Genomic DNA, 20,123 nt, shown 5'->3' on the forward strand with positions numbered 1-20,123 from the left:
CTCGAACTGGTCCAGTAACTGGAGGCAAATGAAAGGTGGGATGTCATAGATCCCTTAGTGTGTTTGTTCTGAACTTGCAGGACTTGAAAGTTGGAATTTAAAACTGAGCACTCGCTGCTGCACTATTCTGTAGTGCAAGAGGCCAGCAATTTATGTCTATGGTAAATAGATCAGAGACCAAAAGATGTGAGTTCCTCCAAAAATTAAATAGACAGTAATTTAAAAAATACAAAAAAAGTTTATTAGGCCATATTAGGAAAAGGCCTAAAATGTTTTGTGCCTAGACGGGCACTTACTCATAGGCTAAGTGGCACACCCCTGTACAATGAATATATAGGGGTTATGACCAATCAATAGGCATTTTGTCTTCACTGATTGTGATTGGCTAATACATGTGATATCTTGATTGGACATAACCCCTTGTACAGGGGTGTGACATTAACCTATGAGTGCCCGTATAGGCACGAAAGGCGTTAGGCCTTGTCCTAATATGTACTAATAAACTTTTTTGTATTTTTTTAATTACTGTCTATTTAATTTTTGGAGGAACTCATCTTTTGGTCTCTACTCTATGTATACAGTACGTGTCTTTGGACTCAGCTGAACTGTGAGTATGTCCTCCCTTTTTCATATTTGATTTATAAAATTGTTATTACTTTAGTAGTGCTTATACAAGTTGGTTGCACCTTTTGCTTTATTGTAGTTCTATGGTAAATAGGTCAACAACAAAAAGCAAGAAGGAACCTCATATTTATTGAGGAACAAATTTGAGTAGGTCGTAATGCACTCTGAGCAGAACTTTAAACCACAGTATTTCTGTTTGTAACATTTTATTTTAACTTGGGGGAAACATTTGTTTTTTTGGGTTCTACATGGCCCATTCCTACTTTGGTACTTTGCGGATCACCAACCCTGTGCTTGTACACCCCCCATTCATGTTATACTCAGTTGTGGAATTGAGATAGTGCTTAGCTGGCAGAAATTGAGCCCCATTGGTCTTAGCTAGACATGGAAAATGTGGCCAAAGCAGCTGTACATGCTTGTTACTGTCACTGATACCCTGACAGTCCCTCGCCCAGAGCTGCCTTTTCATCAGAGGAGTCTGTGCAGGCAAATTAGACCTCTCTGGACTGCATGAGACTGCAATGAATAACTGGGTACCCAGGTAAGGTAGCTATTCCTACTTATAGCACAATGAATACAAAGATTTTTCTTGCTTATTTACTTCTTAAACATTTATCTTTTTTAAAAAAATGTTTTGGATTTATTAAAGAACAAAAAGAACAGTTGACAATATAAGTGGGACGCTTGCAGAATAAAGTGTTCTTATGTGAAAAAAAAGGCTGGATAATACATTGTTTCACTTGTGTTACAATGTGCAGTTACGTCTATTATTAAAAGGGTTGCTCACCTTTAAATTAACCTTTAGTATGATGCGTAGAGAGTGATATTCTGAGACAATTTGCAACGGGTTTTCGATGGCCTAAAAAAAAAAAAGATGATTAATAAAAGTAGCAGTAGCAATACATTTGTAGCCTTACAGAGCATTTCATTTTTTAGTTGGGGTCAGTGACCCATTTGAAAGCTGGAAAGAGTCAGAATCAAGCAATCGTAAGGGCCTAAAACAGTTTAACATTTAACTGTCAGTCACAAGTAATTGATTTGTGTCTTTGTCAATTTTACATTTTAAGATAAAACTTATACAGAATATTTTAGGCAGAATTGAGGAAATCTCTAAGTCTAATATTCCAAACAAAACAGTTTATCTGAAATGGTCATGTGACTTATTGCAGAGAAACCAGTATCATACGATGCAATAATCTGCTGTGTGCTAATGTTAAAATAAACTCTGTCTGTAATCGTATACAGCAGTGGTTCTGAACGGTGGGGCTGTTCCCCCTATAGGGCCCCAAAGCAGCAGCCGGGGTCGCCCATCCTAAAAGTCATTTGGATTAAGATTTGGGTAGAATGTTTATTTCCACTCCTAGGTACCAATGGAAGCCCAGCTTTAAGGGCATTTAGAGTAACCTTTGTGGAATGAACACTTATTAGCTGTACTAGATATTCATTGAATAAGAATGGTTGATTTTATGTATATGTACCATCTTGTGAGATCAGCGGTGCTTCTTCCCATCCTCAGGCTCATGGAACTTAGTTCTACTAGTCTGTTTCTCAAGCTTTCAGGTTATTTGTGTGCTTAAACAACATATATTCAGTACATATTTGTTTGTTTTTCCCTTATTCTTTATACTTTTTAGTATCTATATGTTTGCCTTTTTTCTTTCTAATTTCTCCAGTCAAGTAAATGTAAAATACCTGAAAGGGGACGGCATATTAGGTAAAAAAACAAAGCAAAATACATGTTTTGCTTTGTTCCAGCTGCAGTTTGAATGTATCCACCATATTTCAATGAAGAATCCATGATCAGTTCTGGGACTGCACTATGAACTGGTCCTCCACCCAGTCTCGCCAATTGGACCATTATTTTAATTATTCTGTTTGTTATGAGTTAAAGGAAAGAACTAAACCCTAAAATTGAATATGGCTAAAAATGACATCCCACAGTCACACTCCCTTCCCAGAGACTATTATCCCACTGTTACTATAGGCACCATCTCTCCCTACTATACCTGCTATCCCACAGTCACACTCCCTTCCCAGAGACTATTATCCACTGTTACTATAGGCACCATCTCTCCCTACTATACCTGCTATCCCACAGTCACACTCCCTTCCCAGAGACTATTATCCACTGTTACTATAGGCACCATCTCTCCCTACTATACCTGCTATCCCACAGTCACACTCCCTTCCCAGAGACTATTATCCACTGTTACTATAGGCACCATCTCTCCCTACTATACCTGCTATCCCACAGTCACACTCCCTTCCCAGAGACTATTATCCCACTGTTACTATAGGCACCATCTCTCCCTACTATACCTGCTATCCCACAGTCACACTCCCTTCCCAGAGACTATTATCCCACTGTTACTATAGACACCATCTCTCCCTACTATACCTGCTATCCCACAGTCACACTCCCTTCCCAGAGACTATTATCCCACTGTTACTATAGGCACCATCTCTCCCTACTATACCTGCTATCCCACAGTCACACTCCCTTCCCAGAGACTATTATCCCATTGTTACTATAGGCACCATCTCTCCCTACTATACCTGCTATCCCACAGTCACACTCCCTTCCCAGAGACTATTATCCCACTGTTACTATAGGCACCATCTCTCCCTACTATACCTGCTATCCCACAGTCACACTCCCTTCCCAGAGACTATTATCCACTGTTACTATAGGCACCATCTCTCCCTACTATACCTGCTATCCCACAGCCACACTCCCTTCCCAGAGACTATTATCCCACTGTTACTATAGGCACCATCTCTCCCTACTATACCTGCTATCCCACAGTCACACTCCCTTCCCAGAGACTATTATCCACTGTTACTATAGGCACCATCTCTCCCTACTATACCTGCTATCCCACAGTCACACTCCCTTCCCAGAGACTATTATCCCACTGTTACTATAGACACCATCTCTCCCTACTATACCTGCTATCCCACAGTCACACTCCCTTCCCAGAGACTATTATCCACTGTTACTATAGGCACCATCTCTCCCTACTATACCTGCTATCCCACAGTCACACTCCCTTCCCAGAGGACTATTATCCCACTGTTACTATAGGCACCATCTCTCCCTACTATACCTGCTATCCCACAGTCACACTCCCTTCCCAGAGACTATTATCCCACTGTTACTATAGACACCATCTCTCCCTACTATACCTGCTATCCCACAGTCACACTCCCTTCCCAGAGACTATTATCCCACTGTTACTATAGGCACCATCTCTCCCTACTATACCTGCTATCCCACAGTCACACTCCCTTCCCAGAGACTATTATCCCACTGTTACTATAGGCACCATTTCTGCCTCAGCACTCAATAGTAAAATCCAGGTCCCACTGCAACACATTCAGTTACATTGAGTAGGAGAAAAAACAGCCTGCCAGAAAGCAGTTCCATCCTAAAGTGCTGACTCTTTCTGAAAGCACATGACCAGGCAAAATGACCTGAGATTGAGCCTACACACCAATATTACAATTAAAATATACACTTGTATATGACATTTTATATGGCAGGGTGAATTATTTACAGACTTAGTGTCATTTAGAAGTAAAAAAGACTCCATATAAATAATGTCAGAATGCCTTTAAGATGTAATACATGTATTTGACAGTTCGGGGATGTTCATACTCCCTCGCCTCCCTAGTCCCTACCCACAAGCTGCAGTTTTACTAAAAGAGTGGCCTTCTACACACAAGAGTAGTGTCAGGGCTACAGGAGGTGGGAGGAGTCTCCTTCCAGGATTGTCCCTCCCCGGCTCCGCCCTGTTGTTTGGGTGTATAGGCTACACAGTGTGGATACTGGGGGTCAGCGGTGGGCAAGACTAACAGCTCGGGCCCGCACGGCACCATCCGCGCTCTGACCTGACCATGCGCCTGACCCCCCCCTCACGGGAACACCTCAATTTGGCGGGCGGGTAAGTAGAGGCGGGGCGTGGGCGGTGGCAATAGGATAGAAAGGGGATAAAGGGAGGGACGCGCCAGCAGGACGGGAGCATACAGACCCACTGGGGTGTGGAACACACGTAGTATTTAGAGCTGGGCCACACTAGCAATTTGTACACTTACTTTCCCGCTCTCTGTACCGAATATACATCACTTTACATCACGTGTTGTCGCTTTGGGTACCAGTATCTGCCTGTACTCTCCTATCAGCCATGGTGACTTACACTCTGAATAACTCTATGGTTTATCCCATTTACACTAGGACGAGGGTCTGGTTGTTAGGGTCAGTCACATTACCCTAGCAACCAGGGTGTGGTCTAGGACCGACTGGAAAACCAGTAGGAGTGGTCTAAATAGAAATATAAGTAAAGTCACCACTGGTGTAACTAGATGTCTGGGCCCCACAGCAAATACATTTTAGGGCCCCCAACATATCAAGAGGATGTGCTGTTTTACCAATATATGTTGAAATGGCTCTTTATTTGGGCCTCATGGGGCCCCTTATACCTTCTGGGCCACAGCCACAGCCTGTAGCCTCACATAGCAACATTTTGGGTTGTCTGGGGGGCCAGGGTCGGACTTGGGGGCCCATCGGTGCTGCTGTCACTGGGCCCCCCTCCTGAACTCCAGCCCCCTGCCCAGAAGACTCGCAGCACCGCGGCGTTACCTTTCTTTTCTGGGGCAGCTTCCAAGAACATGCAGCAAATACGCAGAAGACGTGCCCCGGCGTTAACTTCTCTGGGGGAGCAGGTCTGGGCCCACCGGGTTTTTTCCCCGGTGTTCTGCCGGCCCAGATCGACCCTGCAGGGGTCTGTGACCCCCGAGAAACAGATAGCATTTTAATTTAACCCAAAAAGAGGCAGCATCAAAAAGAAAATACAATAAAAACAACCAATTAATGAAATTGCTGAAAATAGTTTCTATAGCATACTAAAAATACATTTAAAGGTTAACTACCCCTCCAAAATTTGCACAAACTATAGGTTGACCATGGGGTGGGCACCTATTCCTGCACTGGGGCGCTTTGTCCTTTAGCCATACCTCCCAACATTTTGGAAATAAAAAGAGGGACAAAAGTTAGATAAATTTATTGAGTTAAACTTAACCCCCCTACTGCTAAAGCTGGAAAACAAATCCAAGATTTGGAATACTCTCCCTTTAACTCTATTAGGTAGAGTGAATCTATTTAAAATGATCATGCTCCCGAAATTCACATACCTTTTCAGGCAGGCCCCTATTGTGATACCTAAGAGCTTCTTTCGAAAATTAAACTCATTAACTACTTCCTTGTATTGGGCAGCAGCGACTCCCCGAATCGCAATGCACTCACTGCAACTCCCCGTGGATTCGGGAGGACTGGCAGCACCCAACTTATATTACTACTACCTTGCCACTAAACTGGTTACTGCCTGGTGGTGGATAGTCCCCTCCACTCAAAATGCCACTACTAATCTAGAGGCACAAATAGCTGGCTCTTATGAAGCTCTTAAAAATATGTTGTACCGGGGCACCAAAGACTATGAGTCTCCCACACAACTAATGACAGCCACGGTCCGAACTTGGAAAATTGCCTTACAACTTTTTCCCAAACAGGAAAATCAATACTCGCCTAACCAGCCTCTTTGGTTTAACCCACAACTCCCTCAATTACGGACTATACCAGACCCTACAATCTGGGCCCGGTATAACATTAAATACCTAGGGCAAGTCATGGCACGGGGCGAATTGCTGACTTTTGACGAGCTAAAACTTACCTTCAACATGCCTAATAAGATGTTTTTCCGATTTTTGCAATTGCGCCAGCCCATAAAAACACAGTTCGGACTAGTTCACCCAGACACTTCACCCCAAAAAATTGAAGTCCTAGCATTTAATCCAGACCTTACTAAACCAGTTTCCCAATTTTATGCTCTTTTGAATACCCCTAAAGAGCCTATACTTAACAAATTGTATAACAAATGGCTACAGGACGTTCCGCAGCTCACCACAGATATGTGGGCGGATATTCTAGAAACACATAGTTCAAAGCTTGTTAGCTCTAAAGATAAAATGATTCAGTTTCGATACCTTCATAGGACCTATTTGACACCCCATAGACTCCATTTCATGAACCCTAATGTACATGACGTTTGTCCTAAGTGCTCCCAGTCCCCAGCGAATTTCATACACATGGTGTGGCTCTGCCCAAAAATAAGGAGGTTTTGGGGAAAAGTGATAGAGGAAATAAGTCTCGTCCTAGCACTTATTGTCCCTTTCAACCCTGAAACTGTACTATTAAACCAAGTTGAGGACACTGCCCCTACAATTGCTGAGCAGACTCTCCTTCATTTCCTGTTTATACAGGCAAAAAGACTCATTGCTATGAGGTGGAAATCAGCCCACCCCCCTCAAAAACTCCATTGGATACAGATGGTCAATGATGCTGTCCCTCCATACCAGCTATTATATTTACAGAGAGGTTGCCCAAACAAATTTAAGAAAATCTGGTCACCCTGGATCACTGAGCACCTACCTGCCCTAGACTGTCATTTAACTAATTCCCAGGGAACCCACAACCCCCTTCCTCCCTAATTTACCCCACCCCCACCCCAAGTTAGCCAGGGAAGTAATGGTGGAATAATAACTCAAACAATACTGATGGGTATTATGTTATTTTATTTTCTTTGTATGATAGTTGACATCCAGGTATTCTGCATTTCTCCATTCTATGTAAAGGCTTACGGTTCAATTTGTGTCTACGGTATATTTCTGACATATGCTTTGAACTTGATATTCTCTGTCGATTTTGCATAACTGTTAGCGAATGGATGCTGTTAAAACTGATGTACTCAGGATGTGGATGTATGTTTGTTGAAAAAGCAATAAAAAAAAAGAATTTTCAAAAAAAAGAGGGACAAAAGAGATGCTGCGCGTAGCGTGGTAACCTTTTTTGATCACGCCCGTTTTTTTGGCCACACCCTCTAATTACTTCGTTCATTTTACAAAATTTCACAGGTTATAAAAGTTTGAACATATTTCTGTGGGGGTTTTTTTCAGTTATTACAGTTTTGCTAATGAAGTTGAATTGCCCTTTCAGCAACTTTTACCAAGGGACCTATTTGCTTATTTAGATTGATTATCTAGATACATTTGAATTGTTACAAATGTATCCTATCTTCTGTTGTAGCTGTTCTGTTCTTTCTGCCAAAAGCCAATTAAGTTTGAAACTTTGTTTCTTTTCCTGGCTGTTCAGTGCAGAGAAAAACGGGAGTTTCCAGTACAAATGAGGGACTGCGAGTTGATCTGTCAAAAGAGGGACTGTCCCTCTAAAAACGGGACAGTTGGGAGGTATGGCTTAGCCATGCCCCTGGTGAGTGGATTGTAGTTGAATGGTTGCAGCATATTTAAATTTAACCTGAGGAATGAAAGGAGTGGTTCACTTTTAGTATATTATAGAATGGCTCATTTTAAGGAACTTTTCAATTGCCTTTAATTTTTTCCTCTTTATGGTTTTTAATTTATTTAGCTGTTTCTTCTGACTCTTTCCAGCTTTCAAATGGGGGTCACTGACCCCCTCTAAAAAAACAAATGTTTTGTAAGGCTACAAATGTATTGCTATTGCTTCTTTTTATTACTCATCTTTCTATCCAGCCCCTCTCCTGTTCATTTTCCAGTCTCTTATTTAAATCAATACATTGTTGCTAAGATAAATTGGACCCTAGCAACCAGATTGGTGAAATTGCAAACCAGAGAGCTACTAAATAAAAAATGAAATAACTCAAAAAACACAAATAATAAAAAAACAAAATCCAATTGCAAATTGTCTCAGAATAACACTATCTACATTTTCTATTACTCATCTTTTTATTTAGGCCCTCTCCTAGGCCCGGGTGGTGAAATTTTAGGGGCGGCTAGCCGCCCAGTCGCATTAGGAACACACCGTTCCCCAGCGTCAATTTGAACTAGAACCGCGAGGCCTTGGGGCGCCACGGAAGCAAATCCGGCACTGCCCCTAATTATATTCCAGTCTCTTATTCAAATGGTTGCTATGGGAATATGACCCTAGCAACTGCATTTGCTGGATTGCTGCTGAATAAAAAGCTAAATAACTCAAAAACCACAAATAATTAAAAATGAAATCTAACTGCAAATTGTCTCAGAATATCACTTTCTACATCATACTAAAAGTTAATTCAAAAGTGAACAACTCCTTTATAGGAAACCTGCAAACTGAGATAAAATATATACAATGTAATCCTGCAGTTTCTATGTAATATATATATTTAGAAGGCATGAGTGCTACATGCAGGATTCAATATGGAACAGCACAACTTTATATCTTAAAAGTTAAAAGTGCTTTTATTGCATTATTTTCTGGGCATTACATTACAGGCGTGAGTGGTTTATACACCCAGTGAGGTGCAAAGCGCGTGTGGCTGGGGAGGAACAGGTGTTCAGGTATTTTTATCCTGTGAAATCATCATCTGTTCCCACTGTGTGTGGAATGGGACACTGGCCACTGTGCAGAGTAACTGGTTATGTCATCTGAGCAATTCATAATGGAGAAACCATATGTCACAAACATGATATGCGTGTGGCCCCTGTAGGGTGTCATAGGGTGATGCATGGGGTAAAGTGATGCAGAACAGGTTTATTGGTGCAGAAGCCTTGGGAGGATGAGATCTAATCACTCTATCACTATCCTCATATTTCTCCACTCCTGCCCCTTCTGTCTGCAGCTTTCCATTGGCCTTGCCTCTTTAGGTAACTGTTTTAAAGGGATTCTGTCATGATTTTTATGGTGCAGTTTATTTCTAAATTACACTGTTTACACTACAAATAATTCACTGTACCATATAAAATGTCATTCCTGACCCAACAAGAGTATTGGTGTGTAGGCGCCATCCCGGGTTATTTTGCCTGGTCATGTGCTTTCAGAATGAGCCAGCACTTTAGTATGGAACTGCTTTCTGGCAGGCTATTGTTTCTCCTAACTGAAGGAGTCGCAGTGGGACATGGGTTTTTACTATTGGGTGTTGTTCTCATATCTACCAGGCAGCTGTTATCTGGTTACCTTCCCATTGTTCTGCTGATGGGCTACTAGGAGGGAAAGTGAGTGGGTGATATCACTCCAACTTGCAGCGCAGAAGTAATGTTAGCTTAGAGCACAAGTCACATGACTGGTGGCACCTGGAAAACTGACAATATGTCGAGCCCATGTCAGAATTAAATATAAAAAAAATCAGTTTGCTCTTTTGAAAAAACAGATTTCAGTGCAGTAGTCTGCTGGAGCAGCTCTATTAACTGATGCGTTTTGAAAAAACATGTTTTCCCATGACAGTATCCCTTTAAGGTGACCATGCACATAGGCGCAGGGGGATTTTTTTGTTTGGGTAGTCTAAATGCAGCCATACACCTTTAAGTTAACTTTATGCATGGCTAATTCTAAGCAACATTTCAATTGGTCTTCATGTTTTATTTCTAATAGTTTTTGAGTTATTTGCTTTCGTCTTATGACTCTTTCCATATTTCAGACCAGGGTCACCGATTCCATCTGAAAACATTTGTAAGGCTACAAATGTATTGTTATTGCTTCTTTTTATCACTCATCTTTCTATTCAGGCCTCTTTATTTATATTCTAGTTTCTTATTCAAATAATTGTATAGTTGATATTAGTCTAATATTAATTAGACCCTAGCAACCAGATTGCTAACATATTGCTAACTGGAGAGCTGCTGAATAAAATGCAAAATAACAAAAAACACAAATAATAAAAAAAACAAAACCATTGGCAAATTGTCTTAGAATATCACTCTCTGCATCATAACAAAAGTTAATTTAAAGGTGAACAACCCCTTTAATGAAAGTTGTTGGCAAAAAGTGACATCTAGTGGTCATGCCTGGTTAAACAGAAAGTACTTACCATTCTACTATTATTTGTGTTCTCCTGTATTTCAATACACATTGTGAGATACTAAAATCTGTGTGTGTAAATAATGTGATTATCTCCTCAGTCTGGCACAGGTCTTTAAACACTGAGGTCAAAATGAAGGGTGAGGATACCCGACAGAGGCAAAAGGCACCTCGTGCCAAAAATGGGGAACGCTCCAAGCAAAAAGCAAAGAACAGGAGCAAGCAGAATGAGAAGAGAACTGGCAACCGGGAGATAGTGGAGGAAGAACTTCCTCTCATCCCAGAAAAGCGCCCAACAGAGAAAAAGCCCCACATACCCAAGATAACAGAGGAGTCATCTATTGCCATCACCCTGCAGGTGCTGTTCCCTTACCTGTTGGCAGGATTGGGCATGGTGTTTGCTGGCATGGTACTGGATGTGGTACAGGTAAGAGAAAAACATTACGTGGTGTCATTTTCCATTATGTCAACAAACTGTTCCGTGCCATGCATTGATATTACCCAGTAAGAGTACTAGGTACTAACATGGTTACACTCAATTTCCAGAATCCTCCGCCAACAGACCCAATACTTCCTAAAACGTATCACTACTATTAATTTACTATTAATTTACAAGTACAGTTGTGGCTGATGCTTAGAATACTCAGATGTAGAATCTTAGCAGTAATTTTATCTGCTGCTTTTAAACTAGGGATGCACCGAATCCAGGATTTGGTTCGGGATTCGACCAGGATTGTGCCTTTTTCAGCAGGATTCGGATTCAGCCCGGCCAAACTGAATCCTAATTTGCATATGCAAATTAGGGGCGGGGAGGGACATTGCGTGACTTTTTGTCACAAAACAAGGAAGTAAAACATTTTTTCTCTTTCCCACCCTGATTTGCATATGCAAATTAGGATTCGGTTCAGTATTCGGCCAAATCTTTTCCCACGGATTCGGGGGTTCGGCCGAATCCAAAATAGTGGATTCGGGGCATCCCTACTCTAAACACAAGGAAATATCACAGAATCTTCAAGTTAAAGATGATTCAGCATTATTCAATAATTAGGGGGCGCAAAGGCTTAGCTAAAAATGAGTCACTGAAACAACAGTCTTGTACAACTCAAAGTACTCAATTTATAGTTCAATTAGGAATCCAATAATCCCAATAGGTATACTCTCATTAAAGTCTCTCAATTCACTGAGCGCTGCCTCTTCAGGAAACCAGAGGGTCAATTCGAAACATGTCTAAAAAACAAAATAAAATAAGGGTGTAATCTCCTTTTGAAATTATATGTGAAGGCAACATCAGATCATTGGTGGACAATAATCTTGTAAGTGCAAACATTTTGAATAAAGTATAATTCTAGTATAATATCTAATTACCTAAAATATGTACAGATGTAGGATCTAAAATCCAGAATACTTGGGACCTAATGATGCTGTGTATGGCCACTTGAATATTTGTTCATTCATGCTGCAGGCCATTTATTTTTTTGTAGCTAATAATATTTGCCAGTATTTTTTGTTTTCAGGGTGGCCATAAATTAAGAGATATTTTTGTGTAATAAAGGTTGGTTGTTCAGCTTAGAGATTTGTAACATATTAAAGTGGAACTAAACACCCCCAAAGCTAATTGCTTAGATTGCTTTTCTGAGCACGTTCAAAATATATATTATTTGTTTTCCAAGGTTTTAATATATTAGCAGTTTTTTTCACTGCTAGTGTAATTATAGCCCCCTACTATTCTGTTTGGCTCACAAGCCAGCCCTCAGACAACTATACTACTATGTGTCCCATTGCATTTTTGATCCAGTTCTGTTATTTAGATGAGTGATAGGGCGGAGCAGAAAACTCTCGACAGACGCTTCTCTGTTCAGTAGCTAAATTGTCTGAGGGCTGTCTGGTTGGCAAAACAGAACAGCAGGGGGCGCTGCTGTTTCAAATTAATGATATTAGCAGTGTAAAACCGTGTATGTAACAACATGCATGGCTATCTTTACTGAGTAAGCACTCCAAAACATTACATTGTGTATTTAAAGGCACACAATCCTGAACACAGTTCTGTAGTACATATATTTCATGCCTTTATGGTAAGATGGATCTGCTGCATGTGCTTCCCTCCCCTCTGGACCTCGCTGTAAGTTGTTCAGTAGCCAAAGAACCACATGTTGGGATTCCTAATATGCTTCACAAACACACATATCTGTATAAAAAACAGGCACATACACTTTTTCACCAAAACAATGTTCCCCATCACTCTCACCTTCTGCTTCTCACTTACTTTACACATAGAAGTTGGTAAAAAGAAAATACAGTAGCAAAACCAAGAAATCCTGGAAAAACACAGTGTTTGTATAAGTAAACTTCACATGTATGTACACTGCAAAGTGTTGGCTATCTGTAACTCAGACGCAGCAGCTGTTAAAGGACCACTGTACCCTTTTCCCCTCTGAGTTTTTCTGAAGGAAGCTTTAAAGGGGTGGTTCACCTTGAAGTTTACTTTTTGCATGTTATAGAATGGCCAATTCTAAGCAACTGTTCAATTGGTCTTCATTATTTATTTGTTTTTAACATTTTTAAATTATTCGCCGTCTTCTTATGACTCTTTCCAGCTTTCAAATGGGGGTCACTGACCCCATTTAAAAAACAAAAATGTATTGCTATTGCTTCTTTTTATTACTCATCTTTCTATTCAGCTCCTCTCCTATTCATATTCCAGTCTCTTATTCAAATCAATGCATGGTTGCTAGGGTAATTTGGACCCTAGCAACCAGATTGGTGAAATTGCAAACCAAAGAGCTGCTAAACAACCCCTGTTCATCTTCCAAACACTTTTTGTCAGTTGAGTTGTTTTTAGATTGTTCACCAGAAATAAAGGGGTTATTTATCAAAGTCCGAAATTATCTCAATATTTTCTGCTACAAACTCCGATCAAATCCCCTCTGTTTTTTTTATTCTCATTTATTATTAAATTTTCCTGAAAATTTGCTTTGTGGGAATAAATCAGATTTTCACGATTTTTCGGATTTTTCACCCGATAACTCAGATTTTTGCCTGAAAACTCAGAAAACTTTGGGGTTTTGCACGAAACCTAGCGCACATCAAAAAATCATTGGGACTTCTCCTATTGACTTATATGCAACCTCGACAGGTCTGAGATGCCGGGTTTTTTTATTCTGACTTTTCCATTCTCTGGGTTTAATAAATTCCAAAATATTTTTTTTAACAGTCCGATTTTATTTGCATTCTGAGTTTAGTAAAGAATTCCCAAAATGTTCCTGTCTCTAGTGTCTGGCAGCTTAGTGATGGCTGCAATCTGAACTGTTACAATTTGCTGCATTAGTTGATACATTTAGTTTAGTTGTTACATTTCTCAGCAGCATCTCTGGAGTATTAGCAACTATTGTATCAATTCTAACAGCTGCCTGTAATGGAACCCAGAGATTCTGCTCAGCAGGGACAAAGATAAGAAATGTATCAATTTAAAGCAGTTACAGAGTCAGTGACCCCCCCCCCATCCTCCCAGAGCTGCTTTATAAAGACATAAAAAGCTGAAAAATGAAACTTTACACTTTAATATTAGAAAAACGACCACAAATAGAAAATAGAAAGCTTTTGTTTCTCTTTCTGTACAATAAGAATAAATATGACAGCTGCTTTGATATGAATGAGTGCACATTTGCACAAAACTACATTTGTCTACATGCTTTGCTGTACCCTTTAAAAATGACTTGCCCACACAATGCATCATCTTATACTACCTTGTGTTGTCCCAATCATCCTCGGACTTTACCTGCAGCCCCTGTAATACTAAATGCTGAGTAAATTGCAGTTTTTAATTTACACTCTTTTCTATATAAGAAGGAAAGAAGACATACTCAGGTCACATGCTTTTTTTCACAAAACGATACTACGGTGATTTAAAAATTCTGCTGATTTAATACATTTACTTGGCAACACTTCCATGTGGATTATTTTTGCTAAACCTCTATGGGGTCTGTGTCACTTTAACATTGCACGAGCCCAGGTCAGCCTGTCCTGACAAACTGCTTATGACACATTGGACAGGTTGGCCTTACATCAAGGACTTGTTAGCTCACTACAGATAAACAGAATTCTGCTGATCCTTATGTTGGTGCTTAAAACTAGGGTTGTTGAGTCTAAGGTAAGTGACTATGATTACTGGGGGTGCCTAACACATTGGCACCCACAGTACATCTTTGTTGCTTTGTCCTTTAAGACATCAATGCTTAGATTTTTACAGTTAGGAACTAAACCCTAAAAATTGATATGGCTAGAAATGCCATAATTGATATACAGAACTTATTGCATCAGCCTAAAAGTTCAGCATCTCTAGTACATAGTTACATAGTTAAGCTGGGTTGAAAAAAGACCAAAGTCCAACAAGTTCAACCCCCAGTGCACATATGTACATACGCAGATACACAGTGCATAACTCACATTAATATTATTTCTACCAAAGTGAATAAGTTAAATGCCGCATATGTTTTCCCCTGCCGATTATTGTATTTGGAGAAGATTAGTAGCCAGTGATGTAGCCAGTAGCATTCAGAGACCATTTGCAATTGGTCTTCATTTTTGGCATTTATTTATTTTTTTTGTGGTTTTTGCCTCTCTCCACTTAGAAATGTTAAAATGCAGTAGGCCTTTTGGCACAAGCAAGTTGTATCCTTGTGACCAGTACATGGCCTGGGATGGAAACATCCTTGAATTGAATAACAGAGAGTATTTTTGCCACTTGAGCGTGTCAGCATCAGTTTGGTTGCATGTGATGCATAACAGACTTTTCTTTTCCGAATCTCATACTCCATTACCAATAATCTGACATCTACATAAGGGATCATGTACATCTTTACTACAAAATCTTTATTTAAGAAGTCAACAAGGTAGCACCATGCTAAGGGCTTCTGTATAGGTGACAAACTTATGGAAGTGACGGATTTTGAATAGGAGACCAGTTTAACCCAAATCATAAACTTTTTACTTATAAACAAAATATTTCACATGGGCCAAGACATGACATACATACATGACAGTTTTTGCACCTAGGTAGTATTCTTATCTTGCACATAGAGACTCCTCCAAAATACATTTTTATATAAGCTTTCAAATTAGACCCGACCCCCCTGTTTTGCCCTCCCAGCAGGCTCTCTCTTTGTAAGTGCCCGAGGCTCTGCACCAGAAGCATTATAATCCAATAAACAAGTAGTTTTAGATGTCTTGTCACAACAGAGGATCTTCACAGCTTGTGGAAACTTAAATAACCAACAAGTTACCAACAGCAAAGCAAACTTTCTTTCCATTGTCACGTAATTGTTTTTTTTTTGTTTGTTTTTTTTTTTTACTTCTGTGGCATTTGTAGCCATATCCTTTGCATTTTACAAGATAACATACTCTCTAATGTTAAAGGGATACTGTCATGAGAATTTTTTTTTTTTTTCAAAATCAATCAGTTAATAGTGCTGCTCCAGCAGAATTCTGCACTGAAATCCATTTCTCAAAAGAGCAAACAGATTTTTTTTATATTCAATTTTGAAATCTGACATGGGGATAGACATTTTGTCAATTTCCCAGCTGCCCCTGGTCATGTGACTTGTGCCTGCACTTTAGGAGAGAAATGCTTTCTGGCAGGCTGCTGTTTTTCCTTCTCAATGTAACTGAATGTGTCTCAGTGAGACATGGGTTTTTACTATTGAGTGTTGTTCTTAGATCTACCAGGGAGCTATTATCTTGTGTTAGGGAGATGCTATCTGGTTACCTTCCCATTGTTCTTTTGTTTGGCTGCTGGGGGGGGGGGGAAAGGGAGGGGGGTGATATCACTCCAACTTGCAGTACAGCAGTAAAGAGTAATTGAGGTTTATCAGAGCACAAGTCACATGACTTGGGGCAGCTGGGAAATTGACAAAATGTCTAGCCCCATGTGAGATTTCAAAATTGAATATAAAAAAATCTGTTTGCTCTTTTGAGAAATGGATTTCAGTGCAGAATTCTGCTGGAGCAGCACTATTAACTGATTCATTTTGAAAAATTTTTTTTTTCCCATGACAGTATCCCTTTAAATAGGTGGATATTAGAAGTCACCTTGAGGATTTGTCACTCAAGGTGGCCATACATGGGCAGATTAGCTTGCTTGGAAAGGTCGCTAAACTAGTTGATCTTTCCCCAGTATGCCCACCTTGAGTGGGAAATATCAGGCTGATCTGATCGTGGGTCCTAGGGCTCAACATTTATAGCACATCGCAGGGAATGCAGGTGATTGGAGCGAGAACTGCATCAATGAATCAATTTGGTCCTTGATCCGGTAGGATTTTAAAAACTTCCCGATCAACACCTGGACAATTTTCAGTCAGTTATTGATCGGGGAAGCCCACTGGAAAGCCCCATACACTGGCCAATAATCTGCCGACTTGGTCTGTCAGCAGCTTTTATCTGCCTCTGTATGGCCACCTTTATGTAAGATGTGTTTTATGCCTTTACTGTATATAGTCATGGAACTCCTTGACTCCTATGACTTTTCATATTCTCACCCTTTACATGGTATGAGCCAATATCAACATATTTATACATCATTGATATTTTATTTATATAAATAAAAGAGAGTGTTTATAATACTTGTTTTTAGGGATGCACCGAATCCACTATTTTGGATTAGGCCGAATCCCCGAATTCATCTTGGAAGATTCGGCCGAATACCGAACAGAATCCTAATTTGCATATGCAAATTAGGGGCGGGGAAGGAAAAAGTGGAAAAAATTGGTTTTACTTCCTTGTTTTGTAACAAAAAGTCACGTGAAATCCCGCCCTCCCCACAATTTGCATATGCAAATTAGGATTTGGATTCAGTTCGGCCAGGCACAAGGATTCGCCGAATCCTGCTGAAAAAGGCCGAATATTGGCCGAATCCTGAACCGAATCCTGGATTCGGTGCATCCCTACTTGCTTTTACAATCAGACAGGTATTCTGTAAATTGACATTGTACAGATACAAAACTCTGTGAACTGGGAATGGCATCCCCCTGGAGTATTGTTAGCCATGTAGTAGAAAACGGTCTTTGCACACGGAAAGCAGCATTTATACAAGGACAGAAGAACCAGTTTTTCACAAGGGAGCCAGCAGGTAAGGAATTCCTGAGGGTGGAATTTAGGGCCATTTCAACCAGACTTCAATGTGAGAGAAAATACCGCAAATTGTTTAATTGCCTGTAATGCTGTATCTCCAGAACACTGATTCTACATACACATATCAAGGTGACCGAATGGCATAGGACACTTATTAGCTGTAACTAGTAATAAGATAATATGTTTGAACACAAAAGTAGGGATTTGGGGGGGGGGGGAGGTGCAGTTTGTATGTAGTACCAATACAATCAACCTCTTATAGTTGATATATATGGACTACAGTACATACCGTAACTACATCTTCAAATACCAGTTTTGTGCCACATATACTTGTTCTTATTTTTGTTGTGGTTTTGCAGTACATTCTGTGCTTATTACTTCAATGCACATATGGCCACTGTACCAGTATTCAGGCATTAATGCCTCCCTGTTGTAACATTTAGGGGGGTTATATTTTTAAAGTCCTAATGCCAAAAACTCGAAAAATTATAATTTTTTTTTTACTATAAAATCAGAATTTTTTGATGGGAAAAAACCTCAAATTTTTCGAGATTTATTATACCCCAAGGGTGAAAAAAGTCAGAATCCAAAAATCTGGCATCTCAGACCTACCGTGGTAGGGAGAGAGTCAATGGGAGAGGTCCCTCTCCTATTTGGAAGTTTCTGTGGTCTGCGCTGGAATTTCTGACTTTTCGGGCAAAAATCTGAAAAAATCTAGTAATTCGGATTTTAGCTAATTTTTTTCGATTTTGTCCCTGATGCAATTAAATCATGCTTTTTTAATAAAACATAAGGTACAATTGTGGATTCTAGTTTGATCAGACTTAAACTAAAATAATCAAAAAATGTTGGATTTTGATAAATAAGGCCCCCCATGATATTAGAGGTTCCAATGGCATGTGTGGGTGACGTCCCATATACTTAGATATTTTATTATGTCAAATTCATAGGTATCAGTGGGTCATGTGACATAAATGACCACCTATTATAACTGATGACATCACTAAGCATTGTGTATTTCAAATATATTTTGGATGTAAAGATTGTTCTCAACATGTTGATAGATGGTAAGACACTCAGCCTCCTACTTTGCTTCCTACTTTGTACAACAAATGTGCAAGAGCAGATAGTAGGATTAGAAGTTTATTTTAGTCTTTCTCCTTTCTCATGTGTCTCATAATTCTTCGCTTTTGTGTTGTTGTATGTCATTTGTGTAGCTGTTGGGCCTTTTGACTCTCAACGGAGCAATGAAACATTGTGTGTGTGTGTGGGTTTATAACATTGCACAACAACGATGCTCCAAGGCACCATAAAGGTATCATATGGGGTGAGTGACGCTTGGCTAAATTGCTTGCTGTGATGCAGAGAGTCCAAAGTAGGTCTTAAATGAAAAGACAAATATAAACTTTTTTTTATTTAAATGTCTTATTAGTTCTGAAACCTAAAGCTTTCGGACAGATATCGATCTGGGAAGCTTGTCGGAGGGCCACATACACTGGGCAATAAGCTGCAAACTTAAACTGTTGGCAGCTTATATTTGCCCTAACATAGGGGGCCTTTAGGCAAGGGCCCTTTGTATATTTTCAGTAAACAGTGGGTTTTTACCATGCGGTTAATTTCTTCCTAACAGTTTATTTTTTATTCACAAGTCAGAATTTCGTGTAGTAGCTTAGTACAGTGATGTCAATCGGGCTGATCCGATTTTCAGCCAGATATCTTTTGGAGAGACAGTTGGGCAGGAGTCATACATATACAGATAAGCTGCCAACGCAGTCTAAATGGGCCAAATCTGCAACTTAAAGGATAAGAAAACCTTAAAAATAAGTGAATATAACATTTATGAGAGTGCTATTCTAAGCACTTTTGCAATGTACATTCATTATTTATTTTATTTATAGATTTATTATTGATTTATTTATTTTTAATTCCAAGATATTAAAGGATACATGTACTGTTAACATCAATGAATTTTGTTACTGCAGCGCCACCTGCTGGTCATTTTCTGACCACCAAGTAGTCAAGGAAGTTGTTGAAAAATAAAGAAGCTGCTCTGATGTTTTTCTGGTTAGGAAAGATTTGAGAAAGGTTTCTCATTTTTTTCCTAACCAAAAGAACATCAGAGCAGCCTCTTTCTTTCTCCAACCAGCAGGTGGCGCTGCTGTAACAAAATTCATTGATGTTAACAATACAAGTAACCTTTAATATCTTGGAATTAAAAAAAAAATGAATGTACATTGCAAAGGTGCTTAGAATAGCACCCTCATCAATTTTACATTAACTTATTTTCAAGGTTTACTTATCCTTTAAATCTGCTCATGGATGACCACCTTTAGTTATCTTCCTCTTCTGCCTTCTTCCAACTTTAAAATGGGGGTCACTGACCCTGGCAGCCCAAAAAGGTTGCTCAGGATAATTTTATAATAACTATATTCCAGTCTCTCATTCAAACCGCTGCCTGGTGACTAGGGTAAACTGGACCTTAGCAACCAGATAGCTGCTGAAATTCCAAGCT

The 20,123-nt window shown here is 39.8% G+C and overlaps 1 protein-coding gene across 2 annotated transcripts in view; it reads left to right on the top strand.

The window, feature by feature from the left end:
* The first annotated feature begins 1,052 nt into the window (after window positions 1-1,052).
* Window positions 1,053-20,123, top strand: part of slc41a3.L (solute carrier family 41 member 3 L homeolog) — a 52,600-nt gene continuing 33,529 nt past the window's right edge. Inside the window, exons 1-2 of one of the 2 annotated variants that reach the window (XM_018256688.2) lie at window positions 1,053-1,165; window positions 10,591-10,916. In XM_018256688.2, the coding sequence (XP_018112177.1) occupies window positions 10,623-10,916 (294 nt within the window). In that variant the 5' untranslated portion in view covers window positions 1,053-1,165; window positions 10,591-10,622. Of the gene's footprint in view, window positions 1,166-4,412; window positions 4,569-10,590; window positions 10,917-20,123 lie in introns of those variants that run through there. The other variant, XM_018256689.2, reaches the window with a different exon arrangement.

Source organism: Xenopus laevis, chromosome 4L, assembly GCF_017654675.1.
Source record: "Xenopus laevis strain J_2021 chromosome 4L, Xenopus_laevis_v10.1, whole genome shotgun sequence".
NCBI lineage: Eukaryota > Metazoa > Chordata > Amphibia > Anura > Pipidae > Xenopus > Xenopus laevis.